At 40.1% G+C, this 24314-nt stretch overlaps 1 protein-coding gene across 2 annotated transcripts in view; it reads left to right on the top strand.

The window, feature by feature from the left end:
• nbeaa (neurobeachin a) overlaps positions 1 to 24314 on the top strand; it is a 1012857-nt gene that overhangs the window by 236608 nt on the left and 751935 nt on the right. For both annotated transcript variants that reach the window (XM_078545316.1, XM_078545315.1), the window contains exons 14-19: positions 1163 to 1242; positions 1505 to 1567; positions 3329 to 3426; positions 4342 to 4434; positions 7073 to 7181; positions 14312 to 14393. In XM_078545316.1, coding sequence (XP_078401442.1) covers positions 1163 to 1242; positions 1505 to 1567; positions 3329 to 3426; positions 4342 to 4434; positions 7073 to 7181; positions 14312 to 14393 — 525 coding nt within the window. The remainder of the gene's footprint in view (positions 1 to 1162; positions 1243 to 1504; positions 1568 to 3328; positions 3427 to 4341; positions 4435 to 7072; positions 7182 to 14311; positions 14394 to 24314) is intronic.

Here is a 24314-nt window from a genome sequence, read left to right as displayed (position 1 = left end):
TAGTACATTAATTCCATAACACAGCTTTTAAGGGCAGTGTTCGTTATAAAAATGGTGTAGCCTGGAACTTAGCAAAGCCTTAATTTCTTAGTAACTTCAAGTATGACCAGTCATTTTGTAAATTAAAAAAAATAAAGTTAAAAATGGGAATATTTCTTGTTGGATGAAACACAATGGCCATTTCACATCAAGGGGAAACCGTATGGGGATGAACGCTATGCCACCTGAGCAGATCTACGTGGGCAACAATTAAATGGTATGACTGCTATGTGACTTGGTGAAATAAAATTGATCATTTCTTTTTGAGATATATTCCATTCATAGTATATGTCCAACAAAACTTTACTATATAGCTTTTAATTTTACGAATAATTTAGCACCAGGTTCCCCAAGAACATGCTGTGTTAACAGGAGAGAGGTGGCGCCCATCCGATTGCATTCCAGCCCTGAATCGAGCACCACTACACACTGACTGGAGTCGGCTATCCTATGCCAACCAGTGATCCGCGGCACTAGGGTATCATTATGTTTAGGGGGGATTTTGACTTAGAGGCTTTCAGTCGTAATTCCACAGATGGTAGCTTCGCACCATTGGTTCCTCAGCCAAGGTCATATACCAAATGTCTGAACCTGCAGTTCCTTTCATACTGAGCAGGATTACTATTGCAACAACACATATCAGTAGAGTAGAACTAACCTGTCTCACGATGATCTAAACCCAGCTCATGTTCCTTATAAGTGGGTGAACAATCCAACGCTTGGTGAATTCTGCTTCACAATGTTACAGACTATTTCATTCAATTTAACTGTTGAAATTTCCAAAGCAAATAGGATAACTTGTAATTGGGATTGTACTTAGTTTTTATAATTGAATATTTCTTCCTTGTCTTCAATGTATTCAGTTACACTCGAGAAACCTTTGATCTGATCTTTTTGACGCTGTAAAGTTTATTTTCTTAAATTGGCACAAGTTACTTTAAAAGTTGCCTGAATTTTAACGACTCTTTAGAAAGAAAACCTTTCAAATCTTTTGTTAAGGATTCATATGTATGTTTCATGAGCTTTCTTAATATAATTATATGAAAAGAGTGCAGGTCTTGGAAAACATTTTTTGAACTAACATTTGAAAGTGCTTGACAGAAAATATTCTTTTTGTTTCAAGATGGCCCTCGTCCATCTCAGAAAGAAATAATTTCATTGCGGGCTTTTATGCTGCTATTTTTGAAGCAACTAATTTTGAAGGTAAGAACTGAACTTTTTAACAGATATTTTTTCAGTATGTTCTGTTAAATTACTGAAATCAGGAAAGATCATGTCTGTGACCGAAACAAAATTCATTGCATGTTTCCTATAATTGCATTGTATCAAGAGTTTAATGGAAATACTGAAAATATGTTTGGTGTAAAAAAAGGCCTCTGACAGAATTAATCTAATATATGATGATCTGACCATGTATTGTGTGTAATTGTTAGATTGTCAGCAGTGGTTCTTTTCTTTTGAATAGGATCGTGGTGTGAAGGAAGATGAACTTCAAAGTATTCTTAACTACCTGTTAACCATGCATGAGGTAAATTCCAAAAATATCAAGACATTTTTTCTTGGTTTGTTGCAAGTAATCATATTAATCAGAATAAGAAATTCAGAAATAGCAATGCATTATTTAAATAAGCATAAACATTATAGAAACATAGAAAATAGGAGCAGCAGTAAGCCATTTGGCCTTTCGAGCCTGCTCCGCTATTCATTATGATCATGGTTGATCATCCAACTCAATAGCCTGCTCACGCTTTCTCCCCATATCCTTTGATCACTTTCGCCCCAAGAGCTATACCTAACTCTTTCATGAAAACATACAATGTTTTGGCCTCAACTGCTTTCTGTGGTAACGAATTTCGCAGGCTCACCACTCTCTGGATGAAGAAATTTCTCCTCATCTCAGTCCTAAATGGTCTATCCTGTATCCACAGACTGTGATCCCTGGTTCTGGACTCCCCCGCCATTGGGAACATCCTTCCTGCATCTACCCTGTGTAGCCCTGTTAGAATTTTATAGGTTTCTATGAGATCCCCCCTCATTTTTCTGAACTCCAGCGAATATAATCCTAACCGACTCAGTCTCTCCTCATGTATCAGTCCCGCCATCCCAGGAATCAGTCTGGTAAACCTTCGCTGCACTCCCTCTATAGCAAGAACATCCTTCTTCAGATAAAGAGACCAAAGCTGCACACAATATTCCAGGTGTGGTCTCACCAAGGCCCTGTATAGTTGGAGCAAGGCATCCCTGCTCCTGTACTCGAATCCTCTGGCTATGAAAGCCAATATACCATTTGCCTTCTTTACCGCATGCTGCACTTGCATGCTTACCTTCAGCTACTGGTGTACGAGGACACCCAGGTCTTATTGTACATTTCCCTCTCTCAATTTATAGCCATTCAGATAATAATCTGCCTTCCTGTTTTGCTACCAAAGTGGCTAACCTCACATTTATCCACATTGTACTGCATCTGCCACGCATTTGCCCACTCACTCAGCTTGTCGGTATTTATAGGTATTTGTTGGAGTTCTATCTTTTATCATTTTCGTTGACATGATAATTTTGACATATAAAATCTGCTTATTGTTTTGTGACTACCTCAAAGGCTGAATGAGTTAATTGGGATACTTAGCCATACAAACCAGGGAGGTCCCAATTTCAATCCTAGATCTGTTCTAAATTAATTCATCGCAGTGCATGTCACCTAGATGTTAGGTAAGGACAGGGTCAAGTTTAGCTGCAGTATCTTCCATAGCCATATAGTCCACATATGTCCCATTGATGAAGTTAATGGGGCTTCAAAGTTACAAGAAGATGGGCCAATCGCCACAGAACTGTGTCAGAAGCAGAAATCAGCACCCTAAGTAGAAGAGGAAATTGGAAAGGGGAATAAAACTTTTATTCAGTTCTATAAAATCAGTTGCAGTTTGACCTAATGAAATTAATGGAGCATAACCTTGGTAGTACATTTTAAATAGCGTATCAATTTAAATTTACAACAACAACTTACATTTATATAACACCTTTCACGTAATGAAATATCCCAAGGCGCTTCATGGAAGCGTTTTAAGATGAAGTATGACACCAAGTCACATAAGGAGATATTAGGTCAGATGACTAAAAGCTTGGTGAAATAGTTATGTTTTAGGGAGTGTCTTAAAGGAGGAAAGTGAATTCACCCACCGCCCCCATCTATTTTGAACTCTAGAGAGTTGATGTTTAGCAATATCTTTGTGAATTGAAGAGAGATTTATTTTGCCTGGCTTGCTGACTGGCTATCTATTCCATGAAACAGGATGAAAACATTCATGATGTGCTGCAACTGTTGGTTGCACTGATGTCAGAGCATCCTGCATCCATGATACCTGCTTTTGATCAACGAAATGGAATACGGTGAGTAATAGTTATACCATAGCTGCTAATAAATCAAATAGGGAATTCAGGAGAAACCTCTTTATCCAAAGAATGGTAAGAATGTGGAAATGCTATCTTGAGCAAGTGAGGCAAATAACACAGATGCACGTAAACGAAAGCTAGATAAACACATGAGGTGGGGGAAGCAATAAAAGGATATGCCAATAGGGTTAAATGAAGAGTGGTGGGAGTCAGCATGTGTGAAGCATAAAGGCACAGACTAGTTCGGCTGAATGACCTCTTTCTGCACTGTAGGCTCTTTTTAACATTTGTCTGTTCCTGATTGAATATGAGGTTTACTATGTTCAATAGTTGTCATTTTCAGTCATTTTGTTTTCAGCTTTTAATTGTGAAAAAGAAAGTAAATATTTATTTCCTGTGTTAACATTGCCCTTCTAATGAAATAATTGATTAATTATTTTTGATCACGAGTGAAAATTGTTAATTTCAAACGCATTTGCAATATTTTTGTGAATTATATCTCATGTTTTTGAAATTAGTCAAATGTTCGGATGCCCTTTCTCTGCCAAAAACACACTTTTGTTAGTTTTGCACATCTGGAGTAAGGACTACTACATGTATCTATTTTTGCAAAATTATCAGGCTTTCAAATTATCAGAGGGGATGACTGAGTAGTCAGATATTGAAATGTTTTTTCATGAGGTATCCACATATCAAAAGAGGCAAAAGAAAATATTACCTTGTTCAGTTTTTTTTTTAAAAAGGAATGCTTTATTGGTGACATACTCCGCTTTAGACACCAAATATGTCAAAGTTGTAAAGTGTTTAGAAGTGAAAAGTGATTCTGATTTTGTTTGCTTCAAAAATACTATTCATAATAATCTAACTTAGTAAATCATTGTAATTAATTTGATACCCTTATTGTCCCTTCAGGGTTATTTACAAGTTACTGGCTTCAAAAAGTGAAAGTATCCGAGTCCAAGCACTAAAAGTTCTGGGATACTTCCTTAAACACCTTGGTCACAAGTGAGTACGGCCAAATTCATATTCAAAGGATTTTAATTTCTTTTAAAATAAACCCACTCTATTCTTGCCATATTCTCGAGCTGCGAGAAGCCTTTGGATTGCGAGGGCCATAACAGTGTGGAGAGTCGTAACAGCTTCAGTGAGAATGATTGGACAAAGTATTGAAATTTTTATTTTCATATTTAATGTATTTTGGGTTGAAAATTATTTTAATTTGCTTAATTTTAGCAGTTCAGTACTAGGCCTCTAAACCTGTTTATTTGGCTCCCTTTGATCTGGTTTGAGGTGGTATTAGGTAGCTAGTTACAAAAGAGACATGACAAATAGACGATAGTTGATCTGGTCGTGAGAGATAAAAACCCCTTTGTAGAAGAGTTAAGGGATGTCAAAAATATTAGGAAATGTGGAAAATTAATAAGGCTTAACACTACAAAAATGGAGTCAGTGTTGAGTGGTATGCATGTGAGTGCACAAAGCATTCAAAACACATTTGGATAGCTAAAAACATTTCTAATTATGGAAAGACACTGGATATAGCTGCTATACCGGAAATGAGGCTTACAATTGGTCAAGACTGGTAACTTAATTTTCTTGGTTATAACGTTTTTAAAATAGATAGGGAGAGAAAAATGGTATTGGGAAGGCAATGTTAGTGAAGGATTTCATTAAAGTGTTTTACTATAAGGATGTCCCAGAGGGTGGCATTAAGGCAGTATGTATATGAGCAGAGTTAAAAGATGGAAAAGGAAGTAGTACAGATCTTGTTGTGGATCACAGGTCATCACAATGGTGATTAAATAGAGACAGAGAACTTCAGCCAGTTCACATGATGAATAAGGGCTACAGGACAATAATATCGAGATAATTAACAATATAAACTGTAATAAAGGTAGTGCATATGGTTAAAGTAGAAAATTATTTTTTAGAATGCAATCAGGACTGTTTCCCAGCTCATTATATTCTTAGTCCAACTTGGAAGGAATCATTTGGAGGAAACGAATGAAGGGGGGGCAGATCATTGATGAGAGTAGAACAGCAATTTGAGAAATAGTGACCACACAGAATTAGGGTCAACTTAAGAATGGACAAGGATAATAAAGAGTTGAAGCAAAGTCTGCTCATTGGAGGAAAAAAGATAATGATCAATAGGATAAGAAGAGAATTGTCCCCAGTTATCTGGGAAAAAGGCTGACTATTCAGCAATAGCAAATATTCAAATACATTGAGTACTACTTTGGCTCCATATTTATGTAAGGCTTGCCTAATAATTTTCCACGCAATTTTTCTCCGGACTCCAGTATCTGACCTTACAAAGATTTTTTTGTCACTATATTGTTTAATTTAGTAATGGGATTCAAGCTTCCACATGATCCTTTAAAAAAAAGTTCTTGATCTCGAGCAGCCCATTTTGTTGCCTCCTTATCATGGAGGGGTGATGGGAGCAATGTGGAATCATCTTTTTGCCCTTCCGCACTGTGTCAGAGTGGCTCAGGAGCAAGTGTTACATTTTTGCCTAATACTTCACACAACTTTGGAGTCAACAAACAAAACTGGAAGAAGAACTGTTCTTCTTATAAGGTGATGTTTTAATATCTAGATTTAGCAGCATTGCTTGAAACTTTTCCCTAGGTGGATCAGCAGTTGGAGAAATTAAATTATTCTATCCCAAGATTTGTTAATCTGCATATCTTAACATTTCACATATTCTGTTTTGTCTTGCTACTGATCAGTAATTAAAACCACAACACTGGTTGATTGGTATGAACTGGAGTAAACAGTTAAAATGGCCATTGACCTTCAAAGATCAATTATTTAGTTAGTTTAGTTCAAAGGTAATTGGGATTTCAACACTGATAACCTGATCTTTAGTCTTCAATGTTTAATTTTGCCAAGGGAAGCAGCTTCTGGTTTAACAATCAATTTTGAAAACCAAAATAAAGCCACAAAGCTCTTGTTTGTAACAGGATGAATACTCTGCTTTGATTGCGCATGCCTTTGTTGGGAGGAATGTGATTGCGAAACCAAGTGATCTAAGTGAGGTGGGGAAGGAAAAATAACTTTGTGAATTGGCAAATTGACTCCTGAAAACTTGAATCCAACCAGCATTCCTCTTTCAACCATAATGAAGCAAAAGTAATTAACTGGTTTTTCATCTCATGGCTGTTTGTGGTTTATTGTGGGTTCAGAGTGGCTACATAACAACATGTACATATATAACATTTTGTCCATTTAAAGTAAGGAAATCATTGTATAAAATACTTCGAAACATTGTGATATTGAACACATGCAAGTATAATATATATTATCAAAGCTCTTGAATATTCTAAATTTCTGACTTTTCAGAAACCAGAACCACTGAAAAATGAGCAGTAACATTTGCATTAAGTTGTTGGGCCATCTTTGAGCTGTTAATAGATCATAATCTTAATATGGCTCTAATCATGATCTTGAGTGAAAGTGGTGAAAGAAAAGCCAGAAATTTGAATACATGAGTATTGCAAATAGGAGTCATTGTGGACAATGGACTTAACAAAAGGACTCCTAAATGAAGAGAACATGAATTTTAGTTAAATTTTTCCTCATTGTGCGAAATGAACTGGTACCAGTCATGTCTGCTATAATAATGTGACTCTTTCAGAAGGAAGGTAGAGATCATGCATACGCATAGTCTGTTCACTTTGCTTGGAGAAAGGCTAATGCTGCATACCAATACTCTTACTATAACAACGTACAACACGCTTTATGAGGTAAGACATTGAACAAAAAAGACGACGTGTCAATTAATGTAAATATTTTGAGAAGCAAATGTTAGGCACATTGCAATTCAAAGGTGAATTTATTGCTGTTGTTTTTTCCTGCAGCTATAGCAACAACAAATGTTCACTGTTTTAGAATATTTGTCAAATTTCTGCATTCTGAATGCATTCTGTGTGAGGAGAGTGAAGTTGCTATATTCAAGGCATTTTGTACAATATTTTTTTCTTGCGTTCACAGGAAAAAGATATTTTTCACCAATTGATCATTTCTGGAATAATCTGTGCACTTGTGTATAGGTTAAAATGCATGGATTTTACGATTAGTAATATTTTTAAACAAGCTGCTATACTTGGATTTAACTGAGAAGTGCCAAGATTAAGGGAAATTTAGGGCCAATATAATAAAGTAATATAAATAATCCAAAGTAGATTACAGTTACTGTAAGAGAAGTAGAATTAAGACATGGGAGGCAATTCAGTCGAGTGGAATGGTGGTGCCCTAGATGACCACATATGCAGGAAGTGCTGCCAGCTGCAGAAACTTGAGCTCTGGGTTTCGGAGCTCGAGCGGCGGCTGGAGTCACTGTGGCACATCCGTGCGGCTGAGAGCTACATGGATAGCAGATTCCGAGAGGTGGTTACACTGCAGCTCAAGGACCTGGAGACAGAGCGGAAATGGATGACCACCAGGCAGCCCAAGAGAAGTAGGCAGGTAGTGCAGGAGTCCCCTGGGGTCCCGCTCACAAATCGGTTTTCCGTTTTGGAAGCTGGTGAGGGTGCTGGTTCCTCAGAGGAGTGCAGTCAGAGCCAAGTTTGTGGCACCATGAGTGGCTTGGCTGTATAGGAGGGGAGGAAGAAGAAAGGAAGAGCAACAGTGTAAAGGGATTCACTGGTTAGGGTAACAGACAGGCGTTTCTGTGGTCGTAGATGTGACTCCAGGGTGGTATGTTGCCTCCCTGGTGCCAGGGTCAAGGATGCCACAGAGCGGCTGCAGGGCATTTTTCTGGGGGAGGGTGATCAGCCAGACGTCATGGTCCACATGGTACAGGTGTTTTAGGTAGGAAGGGGGATGTGGTCCTGCAATCCAAATTTAGGGAGCTAGGTAGAAAATTATCAAGTAGGACCCCTAAAGTAGTAATCACTGCCACGTGCAAGTGAGTATAGAAATAGGAAGATAAGACAGATGAATGCGTGGCTAGAAAGATGGTGCAGGAGGGAGGGCTCTATATTCCTGGGACACTGGGACTGACTCTGGGGGAGATGGCACTTGTACAAGCCAGAGGGGTTGCATCTGAACAAAGCCGGGACTGAATTCCTTGCGTAGCGTTTTACTAGTGTTGTTGGAGAGGGTTTAAACTAACACAGCAGGGGTGTGAGAACCAGGAGAGAATATCAGAAAGTAATACCAGGGTGAACAGAATGCTGGGAGAGGCAGATAGCACTAAAATAGAGAATAGTAAGTTAATAGATGGAGTCAGAATGAGGGAACAAGTAATGAAGTCTAAATCAGGTTTACACTGCATGTGTGTGAATGCACGGAGTATAGTTAATAAAATTGGGGAGTCACAGGCACAGATTGCCTTGTGGGATTATGATGATGTGGCGATAACGGAGACCTGGTTTAAGGAAGGGCAGATCTAGGTGTTAAATATTCCTGGTTACAAGGCGTTCAGAAAAGATAGGAAAGGGTAAAAAGGAGAAGGGATAGTGTTTTTGGTTGAGGAAAGTAGTGCAGTCGTGGAGCAAGAGGATGTGTAGAGGATTCAAGGACATAATCGATTAGGCCAGAGCTAAAGGATAAGAAGGGTGCAATTACATTGCTGTGTAATATATAGACCACCAGCTAGTGGGAAGGAAATAGAGGAACAAATCTGCAAGGAAATTACAGAGAGGTGTAAACATCATAGAGTAGTTATAATGGGGGACTTTAATTACCTGTATATAGACTAGGATAGTGGTAGTGTAAGGGGCAGTGAGGGACAAGCGTTCCTAGGTTGTGCTCAGGAGAATTTCCTACAGCAGTTATGTGTTCAGTCCAATCAGAAAGGAAGCACTGCTAGACCTGGTTCTTGGGAATGAGGTGGGCTAAGTAGATCAAGTGACAGTGGGGGAACATTTAAGGGACAGTGATCATTATATCACAAGGTTTAGGATGACAGTGGTAAATAACATTGGTCAATCCAGAGTAAGAAGAATCGACTGGCAGAGAGCGGACTTCATTGGAGCAAGAACGGAGCTAGGCCGGATAGACTGAAACCAAAAGTTGGCGGAAAAAACAATAGTTGAACATTGGGCTACCTTCAAAGAGGAGATGGCTTGGGCACAGTCAAGGTATGTTCCCTCAAAAGGGAAGGGTAGGACAAACAAATCCAGAGCTCCCTGGATGACAAAGGAGATAGAAATTAAATTAAAGAAGAAAATGTGTGCTTACGACAGGTGTCAATTGAGAACCAAGCTGAATACAGAAGGTTCAGAAGGGATGTGAAAAAGCAAATATGAGAAGCAAAGAGGGATTATGATAAATGATTGGAGCTGACATAAACGGAAATCCCAGAGTATTCTATAAGCACATCAATAGTAAAAGGGTGGCAAAAGGAGGAGTAGGGCTGATTAGGGACCAAAAAGGGAATGTACACATAGAGGCAAGAGGCATGGCTGAGGTGTTAAACGAATACTTTGCTTCTGTCTTTACCTACGAGGCAAATGCTGCCCAGGCCATGGTGACAGAGGAGTTACGAGAAGGGCTTAAATTGATGAGGTGTTATTGGATAAGTTGTCAGTGCTTAAAGATGATAAGGCACCGGGACTGGATGAGATGCATCCAAGAATATTGAAGGAAGTGAGAGTGGAAATTGCAGAGGCACTGGCAACAATCTTTCAACATTCGCTGGATTCGAGGGAGGTGCCGGAGGACTGGAGAATTGCAAACTATTATGCCCTTGTTCAAAAAAGATTGGAAAGATCTGCTCTGCAATTACAGACCAGTCAGTTTAACTTCGGTGGTGGGGCAACTTCTAGAAGCAATTATTAGGGATGGAATTAATAGTCACATGGAAAAATGTGGATTGATTTGAAAGAGTTAGCATGGATTTGTTAAAGGAAAATGTGTCTAACTAACTTGCTGGAGTTTTTTGAAGAGGCAACAGAGATGGTTGATGAGGGCAAGGCTGTTGATGTGGTATGGACTTCCAAAAGGCGTTCGATACAGTGCCACACAACAGATTTGTGGAGAAAGTTATAGGTTTTGGAATAAAAAGGGCAGCAGCAACGTGGATACAAAATTGGCTGAGGGATAGGAAATAGAGAATAATGGTTAATGGGCATTTTTCAGGCTGGAAGAAGGTTTGTAGTGGAGTTCCCCAGGGGTCGGTATTGGGACCCTTGCTCTTCCTGATATATATAAATGATCTCGATTCTGGTGTGCAGAGGACAATTTAAAGTTTGCAAACAACACAAAACTTGGGAGAATTGTAAACTGTGAGGAGGACAGTGTAGAACTTCAAAAGGACACATTGGTGGAGTGGGCAGATAGGTGGCAGATGAAGTTCAATGTGGAGAAGTGTGAGGTGACACACTGATACGAAGAACATGGAGAGACAGTATAAAATAAAGGATACTGTTGTGAAGGGTGTGCAGGAGCAGAGAGACCTGGGTGTATATGTACATAAGTAATTAAAGGTGACAGGACAGTTAGAGAAAGCTGTTTCTAAAGCATACAGTATTCTAAGCTTCATTAATAGGGGCATAGAGTACAAGAGCAGGGATGTTATGATGAACTGATATAAGATGCTGGTTAGACCTCAGTTGGAGTATTGTGTACAGTTCTGGGCACCCCACTATAGGAAGGATGTGAACACATTGGAGAGAGTGCAGAAGCGGTTTACGAGAATGGTTCCAGGGATGAGACATTTCAGTTATGAAGAAAGATTGGAGAAGTTGGGACTGTTTTCCTTGGAGAGGAGAAGGCTGAGAGGAGACTTGACAGAAGTTTTCAATATCATGGACAGAGTAGATAGGGAGAAACTGTTCCCGCTCAAGAAACGGATCAAGAACCAGAGGGCACACTTTTAAAGTGTTTTGCAAAAAGCAAATGCGAGGTGAGAAAAAACTTTTTCACACAGCGAGTAGTTACGGTTTGGAAATGTGGTGGAGGCAGGCTCAATTGAGGCATTCAAGACGGCTTTGGATGATTGTCTAAATAGAAGCCATGTGCACGGTTACGGGGAAAAGGCTGGAGATTGGCACGAAGTTAAAATGCTCAGAGAGCCGGTGCAGACACGAAGGGCTGAATGGCCGCCTCCTACACCGTAACAATTCTGTGATTTACAGTATGTATTTCACTGGCGATCGTGTGGATGATTATTATTAGCCCCTGAAGTGGCCCAGCAAGCAACTTGTGTTTTTAATGCAATTATTATAGCAACTTGGGATCAACAATGAATGCGTTCCAGCACTAGTTATAAACAGAGCAATAGAAAAATTTGAGGTGTCTGCTATGTCCCACATCTTCTCTTGAAAGGCAGGAAATGCTTGCTGTTAGGCCAGTACTGATAGTTTAAAGTTATTAGATTCATTTACAGATTAATTAAAGCACAGAAACTAAATGAAACAGCAAATATTGAATCAATACAACACTTAAATAAATAAATCTGAATTAGTCCATAATAGATTAAATACCCTTTTTGAATTTAGTCCTTGAAGTCTGATAAGTGTCAGGTGAAAAATTCAGGTAGATTTGATATTGTAGTGATGGCACAGATCTCAGTACTTCTATGGAATTTGGTTTTCCTACGAGAACTAAAACTTATGTGAGAGTTTCTCAGTAATTATTCAATTGAAAAACCTCAAGACAGAGCTATAAGTCTTACAAAAGCTACAGCTGCAGGAAAGATTGCATAGAATAATGATGATCAGGTGCTTAACGGTCACCTGGGATGAGCTGAAGAGGGTATCAATAAACCTTGAAATGATATAATAATTGTTCTTCATTTTGAATTTTTTTTTTAAATGGATAGAAAATTAAAAAAACAGAAGCTAGAAACAGATTTATGGACAGTAGTGCAAACTATCCTGCACTCTGTCTTCATAGAACCTTGGTACTTTTCCTCAACACAGTGTTTAAATACAAAATCCAGACTGTAATATGTATTGTAGTTAAAGAACTTTAGGAGTTGCAAGTGGCATTCATGCACCTCTATTTGGAGAACTTAAAATACTTCTACAACATATGACTCATATCAGATTTTACAAGTTAATGTTCCATACATTATATTTCTATCAAATAGAAATGTGTATTTCCAATAATTGTATATTAGAATATGTGTGATGGAGTAGCACGGAATCATTCCATTGCAACATAACTTTTGATGTTATCCTTTGCATACCATACGTTAGGAAAGGTATACATCAAGAAATTATGAACTTCTCTCCCCCATTAAAGTTTACAGTTGGTTGTTATGCTCTACCTAAGCTAATTGTGCTCCCATTTATGTTTTGAATTCTAACTTTCATTGATCAACAAACCTATTCTTCACTGTACACTATGGCTTACTCTTATCAAAAACATAGATTTTATATTGGTCAGGGTAGTTGGAAGGATAGGAAAGTAATTAGGTTTTGAGGTTTGGTTGTCTACTGTTGTTTAACCTTTGCTAGTCAAGAACATTGAAAATACCGTCATAGTAGTATAAGCATAGGAAAGGGAAGTCTTTTGTTTCTGGATGTAAAGTGTACTGAAGGGATGGGCAATATTATGGTCAAGTTGCAAAGCTTAATTACCTAATAGTTCGCTTCATTTTTGGATTACTTCATTTGAGAATGAGAAGGACTGATTCTAAAAGATTTATGTCTGTACAGTATGTGGTTGTTAACTGGATAAAAACCTTCATCTGTTAAACTTGTATATACATTGAGGTAGATCTCAATGAACCACAATTAAAACGGTGTTCATATAAACCACGCGTACTGAATAAAACCAATAGAAAATACTTTGAAACTACTTTCCCACCCAAGAGGGAATTGAAATTGTTAATTAGTGTAGAATAGAAGGGACCTGATCTATTCATGACATTCGGAGAGAAAAATCTCAAGTTATACCTCATAAAACTCTTGCACACCACAGTTGAGAGAAGATTATATACATGCCCAAGGCATAAATGTTATAAAGTGATCCCCATGAGACATACCTCCCAGTTTAGATCGCAAAGTTGTATTCCTATATGAATGTTGAACTTGTTTCCAAGAATGCAAATCTGAGTGCAACAACGAACTTAATGGCCTGGATTTTTTTCTCAGCAGCATAGGATCAGTATTTGCCATGACAGCTTCCTACAGAGTTTCGGTGGGTTTATCAGCAGAAATTTCCTCTAACCTGGTGTCTTTTAAAGTCTGCATCCTCTACAGGGGATCTGTGGTGGCTGTGAACAAGGCAAGCAGCAGCAAGATTCTTAACCAATCAGACTGAAGCATTCTCACTGAGACATTCGGAGTCTAAACCAGAAAATATGAAGCAGGAAATATGAATTAGAGTTAAACGATGTACAGTAAACTAAATAAAGATTTGAGAGGCAAATGGGATTAAGGGAAAGATGGAAAAGAAAAAACAGAAAAAAACATTTATTTCAATTCTTTAAATGTCCAACACTAATTTTCTTCTGTGGAAATGAGACTCCATACTCAGAAAATTATTTTTTTTAGGCAAGAGAGGTTGTTCAGTAATTTCTCAAAACTTACTCTCCTGAGTGCACCAGCCCTGACTTTATCAGCCGTTTTTATTGTGGAACTAGTGGGAAAATACAGCAAGTTCACGTTGTTGCAGTCATTTCAATACTAAGCCTATCAGTGAGGACTGCAACAGCGCACCCTCCAGAGGAGCATGATAGCAACTCTGATAGAATCTTAATCAGCATCTCTGATAGCAACTTGATGGATTTCTGCTTTTAACTGTGAATGAGCTTTCTCCAGATTTCTTCCATTATAACAGTGGGCGCTGATAGCTTCACTGTTACTCTCATTGCAAGTTCCAGGCCAATGTTAGGAAAATTGTAGATACTGTGGATATTGTATGAAGGTTTGCTTGCTACTGTGAAGGATTTTATTCACGCCTTTTATTTTTTGTTTAGATTTTGACTGAACAAGTGTGCACACAGGTTGTTCATAAGCCTCATCCAGAACCTGACTCAACAGTAAAAATTCAAAATCCAAGTAAGTTTTAGCATTTATTCATGCAATCCTTTGAATACAGATACAGTACAACTGTAGAGCAGCATTAACAGGGGCCTGGATGACTATAACTTGATGAAATCTTAATGTACATTGGAGGTCTGTTTACAGACTATATTATGCATAGTTGTAAAATAAAGAAAGCAGCATGGTATATGCTATACTCCTTTTGTTAAAGTGCAACATGAATTTACATATGTTGATTTACAGTTATAGGAAATGAGCAAACAGAATAGTTAGAAAATTATTTTCCCCAATTGCATTTCAAAGTTAAGGCTCCTATGTTGTTCCCTTTAATTTGCCTGGTGCTGTGGTATGAAAGTTTGGATAAAAACAATGTAATATCAATTATAAATTTAAAATCAAGAAATACGTAAGATATATAATTCAGTACCTCTAAAAGTACACTTGACTACACTTGAGCACATCCATCAATATAAACTCCAACAAATACTTGGATGTGTACTGAATAGTGCGTGAAAGGGTTTTGAAGTTCTAACTGTGAGGGATGAAAAAGTCATATTTTGAATTTACTTTCAATGTTGTAGCTCTTGACAATAATGTAAAATTTACAAGCCAGGCAAGTAGTTTATTCTGACTGAAGTTATACTACAGAAACTGTTCTCAGACTGGAATTTCAAAATTTATGGTTTATCGTGGATGTAGAACAATAAAGGAATGAAAATATTTAATTAGCTGTATGTCCACTAAGAAATGTTATACTGTGGAATGACAAGAGTCTCTGAAACAGAATGCAAAATATGAAGCACACCTGAAGAGACTGGATAATGACTACAGCATGGATAGACTACATATAATAACTGTAATGTACTATTCAAAGCAAATATTACAAAATTGAATTCCAGCAAAGCTATAGAACTTGAAACAGCAATTTTAGCAATCATCACTTTGCAATGTAACTTGATCACAAATATTTTAAGTATATTTTACTACTAAAAATAACTTGACAATATTTTCTACTGATGGAAATTTGTGTCAAGTCAGAGTGGATTTATGGCCATTTTAATCTTCATTTTAGTAATTTTTACTATGATCTCCAGATTTTGTTTTTGTGCACTGTTTTTCTGATATTCTTCTGATGTTCTCGAATTTAACATAAAAAAGCAAGAAAGACTTACCATTTTTTTGAATTAATGCCAACTTTATATATAAATAAGTTGCAGGCAGAGTTTACTCTCACTTGATTTAAGTATCACTGGCTAGTTTGAAATGGATTTAGATTTTCTTTATTTCTTTATTTTGGCCTTAATTTAAGAGTACACCTTGTGAGCAATGTTTCACTTGATTTCCTAATGACAAGGTAAATTGAATGAAGGAAGTACTAATGTTGGAACCAAGGCAATGCAGTAGGAGCTGCTCATAGTTTTATTTTTCTGTCATTCGAATCTCTGATCAGGAGCTGATCAGCATGCTTGATAAGTCTCCAAATAAAATTAAGAAATTTGTTAAAGTAGAGTTTCTGTTTTCCTGATAATGGTACACTTTCACCATAGGGTATATTGTATTAACTTCGATGTAGTTTAGCAAGTAATAAGATGAGGGCTCATATGTTTGCACAGATTTACTTCTTGCAAATTACCAGAACAGAATATTAGTAGGCTCTCCAGAATGGACCACCCTATTAATTTGTGGAGTTATCTGGAATTAAGTGGAAAGAGTTCTAGCACCCTGACTCTTTCTCCAAGTTCCAAGGAAGCGTCAGGTTAGTTGGTTAATCATTATCAATGTCTTGGAATGCTGCTAGGCTCAGAGGTGAGAGTGACTGCCCATGACGTCAAGGCCTCATTTGACCAAATGTGGCATCAAGGAGCCCTAGCAAAACTGGAGTCAATGGGAATCGGGGGGTGGGGGAACTCTTCAGTGGTTGGAGTCATACCTAGTACAAAGGAGGATGGTTGTGGTTGTTGGAGGTCAGTCATCTCAGCTCCAGGACATCACTGCAGGAGTTACTCAGGGTAGTGTCCTAGGCCTAACCATCTTCAGCTGCTTCATCAATGACCTTCTTTCCATCATAAATTCAGAAGTGGGGATGTTCGCTGATGATTGCACAATGTTCAGCACCATTCGTGACTCCTCAGATACTGAAGCAGTCCATGTCCAAATGCAACAAGACCTGGACAATATCCAGGCTTGGGCTGACAAGTGGCAAGTAACATTTGTGCCACACAAGTGCCAGGCAATGACCATCTCCGACAAGAGAGAATCTAACCATCCTCCCTTGCTGTTCAGTGGCATTACCATCGCAGAATTCCCCGCTATCAACATCCTGGGGGGGCGGTTACCATTGACCAGAAACTGAACTGGATAAATACTATGGCTACAAGAGCAGGTCAGAGGCTAGGAATCCTGCGATCAGTAACTCACCTCCCGACTCCCCAAAGCCTGTCCACCATCTACAAGGCACAAGTCAGGAATGTGATGGAATACTCCCCACTTGACTGGATAGTGCAGCTCCCACAGCTCTCAAAATGCTTGACCCATCGAGGACAAAGTCTGCTTGATTGGCACCACATCCAGAAACATTTACTCCCTCCACCACCAATGCACAGTAGCAGCAGTGTGTACCATCTACAAGATGCACTGCAGGAACTCATCAAGGCTCCTTAGACAGCACCTTCCAAATCCGCGGCCACTACCATCTAGAAGGACAAGGGCAGCAGATGGGAACGCCACCACCTGGAAGTTCCCCTCCAAGTCACTCACCATCCTGACTTGGAAACATAACGCGTTCCTTCACTGTCAGTGGGTCAAAATCTTGGAACTCCCTTCCTAACAGCACTGTTGGTGTACCTGCACCACATGGACTGCAGCAGTTCAAGAAGGCAGCTCACCACCACCCTCTCAATGGCAACTAGGTATGGGTAATAAATGCTGTTCCAGTCAGCAAAGCCCACATACCCTGAATGAGTGAAAAAAAGCGTAAGGCACAGCGGATTGGACTAAATTCCAAACTCCGACTTGTCATTGTGCAGCCTGTTTGAGCAATAAAAAAACTCTAGTACTAATTGGTCGAACCTATGTAAAATATTTTCTGAAAAGGAAAGCCAACAAAATTGACCTTTGATCGTAATTCAATACATCTGCCTTCTCATCATTTTCCTTAATCTGTTCCAAAAATAAATTTGCCTCTTGAACTCATTTATGCTATACAGTCCAAAGACTTTCATTGGAACTTGTTCCACACACTTAACTCCATTATACAAATGGCTTTAGCCTGACGTCACTACCTACTCCGAACTTCCTTTCTCATGTTAAGGAAAGTTCTTGGATCTTTCTTAAGTCTCCTCATACTCTTGAAAACTTAATTTAGGTTAACTTAAACTTGCCCACTTAATAAAGAAAGCAAGTTAGCTCCCTTAATACTTCTTCATAATTTAGATTTCCAAGAGCTGCTAAATGTTTCAATAATATTGTTTCTGTTATTATCTGACCAGAAATAAAAAAAACTTTTATTTATATAGAGCCTTTTGCAATCTCATGATGTTCCAGCACACATTACAAGCAGTGATGTACTCTTGGGAAGTGTAGTCACTGAAGTGTAGGAATTATGGCAGCGAATTTGTGCACTGTAAGTTCCCATAAGCAGCAGTTAAATAAATTGTCAGATTGTCTGTTTGTTAGATGTTGGGGGGTGGTGGGGGGTGGTTAAATAATGACCAGAGCACCAGGGAGAACTCCCTTTTTCTTTGAATAGTGCCATGGGACCTTTGCACCCACCTCAGAGGACAGACACCCTGCAATGTCAGGCTGGATTATGTGCACAGGTCCCTGGAGTGCGGTTTAAACCCACAGCCTTCGTAACTCAGAGGTCAGAGTGCTACCACTGAGCCACAGCAGATACTGGACATAAGTATTCCAAATGAGTCTAACAAATGCTTTATGTAATGATATTGCAACCTATTATGATATTAATGCTTCAAGAATGCAACCAATTCCTTATTTTCCTTTCTTCAACTGCAGACCAGCACTGGTCTATCAGTTTGCTAAGTTTGTCCACAGTATACCCTAGATCTCTTTGCTGATTCGTGCACTGTAACGTGAAATGTGTATTTCCCTTTTTGGTTTCTTGGTGTCATACTATTTCACATTGAGTTGCATGCAACCAAAAGATCAAAATATTTCTGTATGTGGTTACATTGTTCCTCAATGTTTGCTTTTCATTTCAAATTTGGAGTTTTTGCTCATAAGATCATTACTCAAATCATTAAATTGTGGCATTTGATAAGTAATATAATTACCAATTCACTTCCCTTGTTAACTTATTCTGCAACTTGATGTAGTGAGCATTCATTGCTTTAATAACAATATGCATTTGTAAAGCTCCAAGCCAAAAATCCTGGAATTCCCTTCCTATCAGCGCTGTGGGTGTGCCTATACCACATGGACTGCAGCTGTTCAAGAAAGTGGCTCACCATCACTACTTCAAGGCCAATTAGGGATGGGCAATAAATGCTGGCTGAGTCAGGGACACCCTATGAAAGAATAAAAAAAATGGAGAAATATCACAAGGCACTTCACAGATGTGTAAGGGAAAACATGCAACAAGCCAAGTAAAGATCAAGAGGATGACCAAAAGAAGTGGGCATGAAGAGAATATTAAAAATGGATAGAACAGAAGAGAGGCTCCAGTGAGTGTGCCCTAAGCATCTGAAGGCACAGCTGTTAATTGTGAGCCGGCACAGATAGGTTTGGGATGGGAGGGGGTGCGAATATGATTCCCAAGAGGCCAAAAGCAGATGAATTGAGAATCCTGGGGAGGGTTAGGGAGTGGGGATTGTCATAAGGCTGAATGAGGTTAGTGATAGTTACCAAGGATTAGAATGCACATTTGAAGTTTTGGGGTAGCTGGGACTCAGCGTAAGTCACCAGGATAAGAGTGAAGGATGAGTTAGATTTTATGCGGAATTTTATCTAAACAGACCTGCACGTAATGGGAAGACTAATAGTGGGCTGGGAAGCTGCTTGTTGTCTTCTCAATGGGTTTTGCTCAGCATGGCATTAGCATCCCACTTTCGGATTTCACACACTTCCTCACTCTGTTATTGAAGGATATCTAATTAAGAAGATTCCAGCAAGGGTCAGAATAGCTGCAGGAAATCTTGATTGTGAAGGTATGTGGTGGCAAATAAATGAAAGGAAGATATGGGAAGGCTGGCCTGCCCCAGATCTCCGACCTTACCTGAAAGTCATGCCGAAGGTAATGAGGGCCAGAAGGGATGGACTGTTTCCTGAGGACAGGAGGAAAAGGCCAGCCACCCAAACTGAACATACATGAAGGTCATGGAGGCTTGTCAGCTACAGGTGTGTCGTGTCCAGGACCTGGATACAGTGATGGAAAAGCTTTAATTTAGTAAGGAAAGGTAAGTGGCATACCACTCGAGGCAGCATCCATCAATCTTTGACTTGCTTAGCATTCGCTTGCACAACACACCTCTGGCTGGTGCACCTTGCAGTTCTGTACATTCCTTTCTCTCCAGGCACCTGCTCAAACCTCCATTTGCACAGCCAATACTCGTTCTCGCCCTCTTCTTAGTGCTATCTTGCACCCATCCCTCACTGTCGACCTCTGGAAATGTTCTCACACCATTCTTAGTACACATTTCACTTCTCACCTTCATAACTCTCTGGTTTCTTTCACTGCAGGAGAAAAGCATGCACAACTCCAGGGGGAGGCACAGAACCAAGGCTACAGCCACATTGGAGGAGGACACGTTGGCGGTCAGCAGGGTGGTACAGACGTTAGGTGTCAACGATGGAGAGATGGTGGTGGCTCACAGACCTTGTAACAGCATTAAATACCACACTGACACTTGGCACTAAACAGTCACTTATGTTATAATGATGTCATTAATAACTGAAATATCATGATATTCACTATGTCAAATTTGAACCGTTTCTCCATGACAGCTCTAATTCTTGTCTTTGATCTCCCACAGGTCCTTCAAGGGTGACACCAGAGCTGCTGCTGAAGGAGGCCGAGTATTCAGAGAATGCACTGTCATATGACTCGGGTGCACCCTCCACCATCATAGATACACTCAATTTGATAGATCCTGAATCACAGATAGCTAGGCACACATTGCATGCAAGCAAGAACAAGTGCTGGAGACAGGGACAACATTGGAGAGCCCCTTTCGGAGATCTCAGGACATTCCAAGCTCTGCTCAGCTAGAGGTTGATGCTGAACCATGGTGGTCAACCATGAAAGAGAAACTTGTGAAGCAGCAATGGGGAATGAGAGTGTTTATGCAGCATTTCCAGAGGCAGTTTGTCTCCTTAGAGACAGATTGGAGGAGTTTATCTCTAGCATGGGTACCATGATATCAGGCATTTGCGCTGATGTGCACCTCCATGGAAAGAGTGGCCCCTGAATGGAGAATCAAATGCAGCAGGCCACTGAGTGTACACTGGCTCAGCCAATGGCCTGCACACTCAATCTGCCCTTTTACAGGGAATGGAGGAAAGTCTCTCCTTGGTTGCTCAACTCTTCACAGAAATGAAGGGATGAGAAATTTCCGCCATTTAGCGGAATTCCAAATTTTTGGATAATGGAATTCCGTCCTTTTAATTTTTTTTCCGACCTCCCCTTCCCTTTGGCCACCACCACCCCAACTTTGCCAAAGACAGGAAGAGAGAATCCCAGCCTGAAAAATAACCTGGGAGAACTGCATCTCCCCCTTGTACCAGCCCGCACGTGGCTGCCCCACTATAAGGGCAGGCTCTGCTGCTCACCGCTTTTTAGAGCCATGGGGTCCGGTAGACCTGGCAGTGGTCAGGGGTGGTGGGGGTGCAGCGGAGCCCAAGCCTCCGCAGGGTTCAGCAGGTGGAGGGTGGAGGGGGGTTGGGAATAGGGTCTGCTAAGTGGTTTGGTGGGGTGGGGGTGGGGGGGGGGGGGTGGAATTTGGGAAGAGAAGCTGCTGAGTGAGTGGGTGGAGGGGCTGCGGGAAGAAGGGCTGCTGAGTGAGTGGTGGGTTGTTGAGGAGGGGGCTGCTGAGTGGGGGAGGGGGCTGATTACAATGTGTGTGTGTGTGTAGGGGGGTTGTGGGTCAGAGGGGATTCACTGAGTCTTCTGTCAACGGAATATGGCAAGCTTGGCTGAAACCCATATTAGTTATAAATAAATATAATATTTTTACAAAATACTTTAAAAGTACAAATTTTCATATTTATTTGATGTATTATATGCGGTACGTGAACTTTAATAATTATATAATGAATGTTACTTTGCTGCTTTATTGCTGTTTTGTCTTTGGCATCGGGGTAATGTTAATTTTCAAGTTTTCCTTTTTTATTCATTCACGGGATGTGGGTTTTGCTGGCTGTGCCAGCATTTATTGCCCATCCTTAATTGCCCTTGAGAAGGTGGTGGTAAGCCGCCACCTTGAACCGCTGCAGTCCATGTGATGTCGATACACCCGCAGTGCGTTAGGAAGGGAGTTCCAGGATTTTGACCCAGCGACAGTGACGGAGCGGCAATATATTTCCAAATCAGGATTGTGAATGACTTGAAGGGGAGCTTCCAGGCAGTGGTATTCCCATGTATCTGCTGCCTTGTCCTTCTATATGGTAGTGGTTGTGGGTTTGGAAGTTGCTGTCGAAGGAGCCTTGCTGAATTCCTGCAATGCATCTGCTGCTACTGTGCGTCGGTGGTGGAGGAAGTGAATGTTTGTGGATGTGGTGCCAATCAAGTGGGCTGCCTTGCCCTGGACATTATCAAGCTTCTTGAGTGTTGTGGGAGCTGCACTCATCCAGGCAAGTGGGGAGAAATCCATCACACTCCTGACTTTTGCCTTGTAGATCGTGGACAGGCTTTGGGGAGTCAGGAGCTGAGTTACTAGTCGCACCATTCCTAGCATCTGACCTGCTCTTGTAGCCACAGTATTTATATGGCTATTCCAGTTCAGTTTCTGGTCAATGGTAACCCTCAGGATGTTGGTTGTAAGGGATTCAGTGATGCTAATGCCATTGAACATCAAGAGGTGATGGTTGGATTCTCTCTTGTTGGAGATGGTCATTGCCTGACACTTGCATGGCGCAAATGTTACTTGCCACTTGTCAGCCCAAGCCTGAATGTTATCCAGGTGTTGCTGCATTTGTACATGGACTGCTTCAGTATTTGTGGAGTCGCAAATGGTGCTGAACATTGTGCAATCATCAGCGAACATCCCCACTTCTGACTGTATGCTGGAAGGAAGATCATTGATGAAGCAGTGATGTCCTGGACCTGAGATGACTGACCTCCAACAACGACAACTACCTTCCTTTGTGCTAGGTATGACTCCAACCAGTGGAGCGTTTTCCCCCTGATTCCCATTGACTCCAGTTTTGCTTGGGCTCCTTGATGCCATGCTCTGTCAAATGCTGCCTTGATGTCAAGGGCAGTCACTCTCACCTCACCATGGGGGTTCAGCTCTTTTGCCCATGTTTGAACCAAGGCTGTAATGAGGTCAGGAGCTGAGTTGCCCTGGCGGAACCCAAACTGGGCGTCAGTGAGCAGGTTATTGCTAATGAAGTGTTGCTTGATAGAAGGGTAGAAATTGGAACCAAAGGTGATCAAGATTTCCATTCTGGGCGAGAGCAACAAATGGCACCAATATACTCATCTATGTACTGGCAAAAGAATTGGGGGAGAGGCCCTGAGTGGGACTGGAATGAGAATGTTGCCCCACAAAAAGACAGGCATAGCTTTTATTTGGAGGAAGTGCAACAATTTAAAGGAGAAATTGTTCAATGAAAACAAGTTCATCCAGTTGGAGGAGGATGGTGGTGAATGGGAACTAGTGGACCTCTGTTCAAGGAAGAAGTGGAGAGCTCTGACAGTCCTGTGTGGAGGGTGGAGGTGTAGAGATTGGATGTTGTCATGATATGGCAGGTGGTATTTGTCAGACTGACCAAAACCACAGGAGAAACCTGGCCACACTATCACAACGGTTTTGCAATTTGTATTTATTGTGAGAAGATTTGTGCATTGAATTCAGAAATAATGAGTCCACTAACACCTTTAGAGATTTAAAAATTAAATTAAAACATTTATTAATAAAAGAAAGGAATAAAACACACAAGATTACAGTTACACCGTTACTTAACATTATAACAAATCCCAAAATTCCTAACCAACCTGACTCCCAACTACACACCCCATGTAAGGCAACAGCCCAAAATAGATTTTAAATTTAGAGAGGCATCCAGCAAGATTACTACAGGCACCCACTCGACAGTGAAATTCTAAAGGCTTTTAGCACAACTTTGGTTACTGGAACAGCAGACTTCTGCAAAGTGTCGAGAGGCTGTTTCCCTAAGTCTGTTTCACATGGTGTGTTTTTTAGATTTTACAGGGCCACCCACTGATATAACCCTCCACATTCCTTTAAATATATTTCTTCCTCTTTAATCTGCAAATCCCAATGCTCCCACATGTCTTTGGAATTTACTTTTCTCATACTATAAAAATCTTTCATGTTGTCAATATGGCCTTTTCCTTTTGGGAAAAATAAATGTAATAACCTTGCCCCATTTATCCTGTCAGTTGTAAAACTTTATCATTTTTCTTTGAAAACCAAGCACCTCTCCACTTACCTTAAAATGCAAATTTCATTCACACCCTGTCTGCTGAGATTTTTACCCGAGCTCGCTCATCAGCATTTCAAATACTCTTTTTACACCTAACTCTTTTGATAATTTCAACCTTGCAGTCTATCTGACTCTAATTTAATTAAATCAGCCACACACAACCATCCACACACACACAAACATAAGCCTACTTTACAATACCCCACAATAATATTATGAAAAATATGGTAGTTTCGTGATAATGTCCATAGTTTTGTGATAATGTCCATAGTGAAGAGGAGGTTGTTTGTGCCAGGAAACTGGAAATTATTG

Source organism: Cetorhinus maximus, chromosome 7, assembly GCF_964194155.1.
Source record: "Cetorhinus maximus chromosome 7, sCetMax3.hap1.1, whole genome shotgun sequence".
NCBI classification, from domain to species: domain Eukaryota; kingdom Metazoa; phylum Chordata; class Chondrichthyes; order Lamniformes; family Cetorhinidae; genus Cetorhinus; species Cetorhinus maximus.
Note: the sequence above shows the minus strand (reverse complement) of the source record. Positions and strands in the feature narration are given on the sequence as shown.